The 6,314-nt window shown below is 46.7% G+C and overlaps 1 protein-coding gene across 1 annotated transcript; it reads right to left on the reverse strand.

Moving 5' to 3' along the window:
- Positions 1 to 3,872: 3,872 nt before the first annotated feature.
- On the reverse strand, positions 3,873 to 6,114 carry LOC136478160 (alpha-amylase-like). The gene is made up of 4 exons (XM_066476507.1): positions 5,593 to 6,114; positions 5,373 to 5,505; positions 4,418 to 5,232; positions 3,873 to 4,326 (listed from the first exon to the last, which is right to left on the reverse strand). Exons 1-4 carry the CDS (start codon positions 5,677 to 5,679, stop codon positions 4,075 to 4,077), a joined length of 1,287 nt encoding a protein of 428 aa, XP_066332604.1. The 5' UTR covers positions 5,680 to 6,114; the 3' UTR covers positions 3,873 to 4,074.
- Between the last annotated feature and the right edge of the window lie 200 nt (positions 6,115 to 6,314).

Raw genomic sequence — 6,314 nt, forward strand, 5'->3', positions numbered from 1 at the left:
AACTATTGGGAAGATCACTTATGTCTTGGTCATCAAAGAAGCAAAATAGTATAGCACTTTCAACCGCTGAAGCGGAGTACATTTTGGCTAGTAGTTGTTGTGATCAATTACTTTGGATGAAGGCTACTTTGAGTGACTTTAGAATCAAGTTCAAACAAGTGCCATTGCTATGTGACAATGAGAGTGCCGTGAAGCTCACCAACAACCCGGTTCAACATTCAAGAATAAAGCACATAGATATCCGCTATCATTTCATAAGAGATCACCAACAAAAAGGGGACATTTACATTGAGAATGTGGACACTGATGATCAACTTGCCGATATATTCACCAAGCCACTTGATGAGAAGAGGTTTTGTAAGCTAAGAAATGAATTGAACATACTTGACTTCTCAAATATGTGTTGATACACCCCCCCCATTATATGACATGCCTCTCCTTCGAGCAAAGCACAGTAAAATTGATTGACATGTCATTCATCTTTTGACAAGGACTTATTTAGTGCATCTAGTCATTCCTCACATGTCTTAGGCGCATTTATAAAAATCAAATAAATTTGATGCTTGTATGGTACCACTATTGCTCGTATGCTTGAAATGATCTAGTAATAGCATATGACATGTTTATGGGCTTGTGAACCTAGTGTTTAATCTAGAAAATAAGCTATAAATGTTTAACTCAACATGGTCAAGATAACACATGAAATGAGGTGTGAAGAAGCTTGCCCTTGGATCAAACTGAGTTAAATATCTTTTGTAAGTGATCTAGATTGAACCAAATATGGGAAAATGATCCCCACTTAACATGATTTCACCCAAACCTATCTAAAATTAGAGCTCACCTTTTGTGGTATTTGATGCCAAAGGGGAAGAAGTAATTCACAAAGATAGGGGGAGAGAAACACAAAGATAAAGATAGGAGAAAGTTAGGGGATCAATTAAAATTTAAAGCATACAAGTAGGGGGAGCAAGCTCATAAACTTGTATGTTGCATTTGTATGTGCATTACATATGCTTGCTTGCATGACACAAGTTTTAAATTCTATATCCATGCTTGTGTGGTGTATGCTAGTTGTAGGATTCATTGATGATATGAAAATCTAGCATGTATAGGATGATAGTTAGATGTGCCTTGCATGTTTTACAAGTGGTACTAGAGCCTTGCTTATAATGTTGATCTCACGAGGTATCTAGTGTTTGTGTTTTGCAAGTGCTATCTAACTAATCATGGTGCTTAGGATGGTGTTCAAATAGCAACTCTGATTGGTATCACACTTCAAAGGTCTATTCTTTACACCTTAGCATCATTTGGTAGACATTACTTCCCCACTCTTTCTAATACATGCATATGTGCAAGCTTTCAAATCCAAACTCTTAGCACATATGTAGGGGGAGCGAATGCTACCAATTCAGGTTTATGAAACTTGTCCATATCCTTTACACATGGTAAAATGCTTGGGCAAGCAACATGAATCCTAAAAGATTTTATTGAATATCTTTGTAAAAAGGTTGTCATCAATTACCAAAAAGGGGGGAGATTGAAAGCCCTAGTTTGGTTTTGGATAATTCATGAAACCTATGTACTAACCTTTGTCATGAGTTATGATATGAGCAAGGTTGGGGCAATCCAAGTGTGGAGCATGGTGGCACTCAAGCGAAGGTGTTGATCACATGAAATGATGAGATGGCCACATGTGATGATGATCAAGTGCTCAACTTGGAAAAGAAAAAAGAAAAACAAAACCCTATGAAGATCAAGGCAAAGGTATAAATAGAGATTTTATTTCGATGATCAAGACACTATAGAGAGTGTGATCACGTTTATGATAGATGGCCGTACTATTAAGAGAGGTTCTCTACTAGACAATTCGGTCATCTAGTGTCACTAGGTGTTAGACTTCATGCATTGCATTTAGGCCTAGTGCACAATCGGAGAGCAAGCGAAAATATTTTTGAGAAATGCTAACTTGGCTCTAACATGTTTTGAGAAAACACTTTGAGAGTTAGCATCACTTGCGGGGAGTAGCTCGAGTTGATGTGGATTGAAACGCGAAAAAGTTTGTAAGTCGGTGAGCTAGTGGAGGTGTCAGGATGGCACTGCCACCCCCTGTCTGGTGCACCATCACCCCTAGAGTGGTGCCCACCTGGATATGCTGGTGTACACTGCCTCGGACATGGCGGTGCACTGCCATTGGGTGTCCAGTGCCACTGCCATTTTTCTCCAGAGACAGGCGCAAGCGAAGGGGGCACCGCCATGGGTGCGGCGGTGCACCACCCTATTTTTCCAGAGACTTGGTTTTCGGGGGTGTTGGCTGGGTGGTCACCGCCACCCCTGAGGCGGTGCCACCACCACCCCTGTCCAGTGACCAACGACTAATTTCTAGCCGTTGGAATTCGACCGTTGGAGGGCACCGCCACCCTGTCCGGTGCCAAGCACCGCCCTGTCCGGTGCCCTCATAGAAACAGCTCCAAGGGGTACAATGACTCTATTTGCTTGTGTGGCTATAAATAGAGGGTGTGGCCGGCCTTCGCCATTATCTTGGCACTTCATACACTTATGTACACCCTTTGGGAGCTGAGCAAACACAATCCACTCACTTGCACACATGATTTCATCATTTGAGTGAGATTGGTGAGCCTCTAATGCATTGCATTGAGTTGCATCATCTTGTGGTACTAGTTGGGTGATTTGGGCTGGTTGTGAGCTTGTTACTCTTGGTGTTTGCCGACATCTAGATGGCCCGGTGATTAGAGGATCGTTGAGCGGAGTTGGTGATTGTCTCCGGCCTCGATCGGTTGCTTATGCGGGTTCTTGACCTTCTCCCGATGATTAGCCAAAAGGTACTTTATTGGATTGCACGTGTCATTGAGCTACCTTACTTGTGGGTAGGTTCTTACGGTGTCCATTTGTTGAACGAGGTTCCTGCAACACCTCTTAGTCGCCGAACCATCAAGTGTTGATCGACACAACGAGAACTAGCATGCCGGCAAGCACGTAAACCTCGAGAGAAAAATCGTGTATCATTCTTGTGATTGGATTTCTCCCGGTGATTGGTTATCTTCATATTGTGGTTGGTTCATTCCTCGACATGACGGTATAATCACACTACCCACTTTCTTACATTTCTTGCAAACTAGTTGCCAAGCTCTTTAGTGTAGTTAGTCTTTGAGAGCTTGTTAGTTTGGTTAGTGTGGCTCTTTAGTTAGTCTTTGAGAGCACACTAGCTTAGTGAGTAGTGACTTAGCTCTTGTGTGTGCCTAGTGATCATAGCAACTAGAATTGTTGGAATAGGTGGCTTGCAACCCTTGTAGAGCTAGAGCAAAATTATATTACGTCGTTTATTGTACTAATCAATTACTCTAGTACTTTATAGAGTTTTTAAATTGGCTATTCACCCCCTGTAGCCATATTAGGACCTTTCATAAATGGTTTTAGGAGCGACTATTGTTCATATATCGTGAATATTGTACTCTCTCCGTCCCAAAATAAGTGCACATCTCACATTTCAAAAAGTCAAACGATCTTAAGTTTGACCAGATTATAGAAAATAGTATTAACATTTATATTTCTAAATAGAATTAGTATGAAAGCTTATGATGTGATTAATTTAATATTGATTATTTGATATCATAAATCTTAGTATTCTTTTATAGAGATTTGGTTAATCTTAAGTTTGTTTGACTGCTCGAAGTGCGAGATGTGCACTTAATTTGGGATTGACAACAATCACATCACTGATCAAAAGCATTTTTTTTTCTTTTGCTTGTATATTATTTATTTCCGTCAAACAAAAATAGCATGTTCTTCTTATGCCGCAGCTATTCCATCTTGGCTATAGGTAATGCAGTACAAACAACGATACACCCATCATATTCAGTGAAAAAAAGTTATTTTGTGCCATTATTCCTCAAAATTATATTGCATGCCCCTCATCCTCACTTATTTACGGATAATGAAGTACCTTAATCTCGAATACAGGTTGTAGTTATCCCATATTAGTAGGAATAATAAGCTAAGAAAAATGCAGGTCAAATCTGCTAAAACTCTTGGTGCCGGACGAAGCACAAATTTGCCTCAGTTTTTCTCCCAGACGGCATAGCCATCTCCGTGCGCCACGACCTGGAAGCCTTCTGGGATGAGATGCTTACAATCGTATCTTGATCCAATCTTCACGATGACCTTGCCATCGATCTCAGCGAGGTAGAGGTCAGCGTCGGCCTCGATGATGCGCAGCTCACTGTCCGCCTGGATCCCGTGGCGATCCCTGATGGACACCAGGTGCGCGATCTCGTTCTTGAGGCCCCAGTCGAAGAAATGATCGTAGAACTGGGGAAGCAGAAATATAATCACAATTTTTTCTTCAGTTCATCACTATCATGCACGGCAATTTACAGCCTTTCAGAGGTCAAGAACTCACGATGGATGGGTTCCCGGGGTGCGTGAGGATGTAGGCGTAGCCCTGCATGACCTTGTCGGCGGGGAATGGCCACATGTGCTGCGTGGAGCCAGTGTCGTGGTTGTCGACGAAGGTGACGGCCTTGGCCGGCCACCACCCGATCAAGCCGGGCGCCTTGCCGTCGGCGCCGCGCAGCCGCCACAGCTCGCCATCGACGGCAACGTTGAGGATGCCCTTGGTGGTGAAGTCGAACGTCGTGGCCGGGCTGGCCTTCCCTCCCACACGGTCCAGCCAGTTCACCAGCTCCTGCCGGTGTGCGTTCTGGTCGTAGAAAGGCTTGCCGTCGCCGCCGTAGGCCAGCGAGGTCCATATCTCGGCGACGGCGAAGCAGGGCTCGGTGTTGTCGATGTAGATCTTGGCGACGTCGGCGGAGTAGCCCTTGGCGAAGTCGAGGCGCCACGCGTCGAAGCCGATGTCCGTCTTGAGCCAGTTGAACCAGCCGATGAGCTCGCGCTGGACGCGCGGGTTCAGGTGGTCGATGTCCGGTGCGCCGCCGAAGTCCCCGCCGGTGTCGGGGTTCCCCGTCCCGTCGGAGTACGCCCTGTCGTCGCTGCAGATCATGTGGGGGCCCCAGTCGAGGCGGGAGTCCGGCGTGCCGCCCTCGAAGAGGCAGTAGATGCCGCGGCCGTCCTGGTGCTCCGCCGTGCGGTGGTTGATGACGATGTCCGCGATGACCTTGACGCCCTTGTTGTGGAACGCCTCGATCAGGGACTTGAGCTGCGCCTCGTTGCCATACTTGGACGCGTCAAGATCGTACAGGCGTCCTGGCAGGTAACCTGTGCACGTCACCACGCGAAGGAGACGTGCGGTCGGCACAGCCCACAGGTTAGCACATGCAAGACAGTGAAGCACCTGGCTGGTATGCAGCGCACTGGTGGGACCGTGGGAGTTACAGAGTAGAGGAGAAAGCAAGCACCTTGCTCGGCGAGAGAGTGAGACGCCGGAGGGAGCCAGACATGAGTGATGCCGGCCTCGGCGATGTCGTCCACCTTGCCCATCAGGAAGTTGTACCATCCTCCGTTCTGCTTCCACGACTCCCAGTTGAAGCCCTGGTGGAAGGTGGCACGAACTGAATCTCAATCTCAGTAGAAACCACTGTTAGCAACTGATGTGTGATGAACAACACTAAAACTTACCTGGAACAGGATTTGCCCGGCCACCAAATTGGACGACAGGCCCAGAAGGACGAGGAACAGGGCGAAAGGCAAGCGCTTGTTCGCCATGTTCTTCAGCTCTGCGCCTCTGCTGGTGTGCTTATGAACTGGAGGAGATGGCTGGATGGAGCTGGACGGTGCAACTGGCCCGGTATTTATTGGCGAGCATGCATGCCGGAGGTGCTTGAGCTTGAGGCTCGAGCGTTGCTTTCTCACAGTGCATTAATAACCGGACGCCGCCGGAGCTTGTCATCGGCCGGTGAGCCCATCCATAGACGATTTAACGACCAATGACGGCGGAGCCCTCGAAAGGCAGCCCCGGTCAAGACGTTTGTCTGTTACCCCTGATGCGGATCGGTAACGTGCGTGAGCAATCCTGAAGCAAAAACACGCGGCGGAACTGCGTCCGCGCGCAACCGATCGATTGGAGAAGAGAACCAGCAACCGCGAACGGCATGGCGTTTGCGAGGATGCCGGGTTACATACAGATCGAGAATCAACGGCGAGTTGGGACAGAAAAACTGCAGGGACACGAACGTTCAGACTTCAGAGGTCCTCACTCATCAGAGGGCATTTACAGTTTACTAGTGTCTGTGTCACTGAAGAAAAATCTAGCGTTCAGATATTTGCACCCCTCAAAGCCAAGGTCAACATAGACACTGAAGAAAGAAACCATGGTCACTGAATGAAGTGGTATTTGACCA

Source organism: Miscanthus floridulus, chromosome 8 (assembly GCF_019320115.1).
Source record: "Miscanthus floridulus cultivar M001 chromosome 8, ASM1932011v1, whole genome shotgun sequence".
Classification (NCBI taxonomy): domain Eukaryota; kingdom Viridiplantae; phylum Streptophyta; class Magnoliopsida; order Poales; family Poaceae; genus Miscanthus; species Miscanthus floridulus.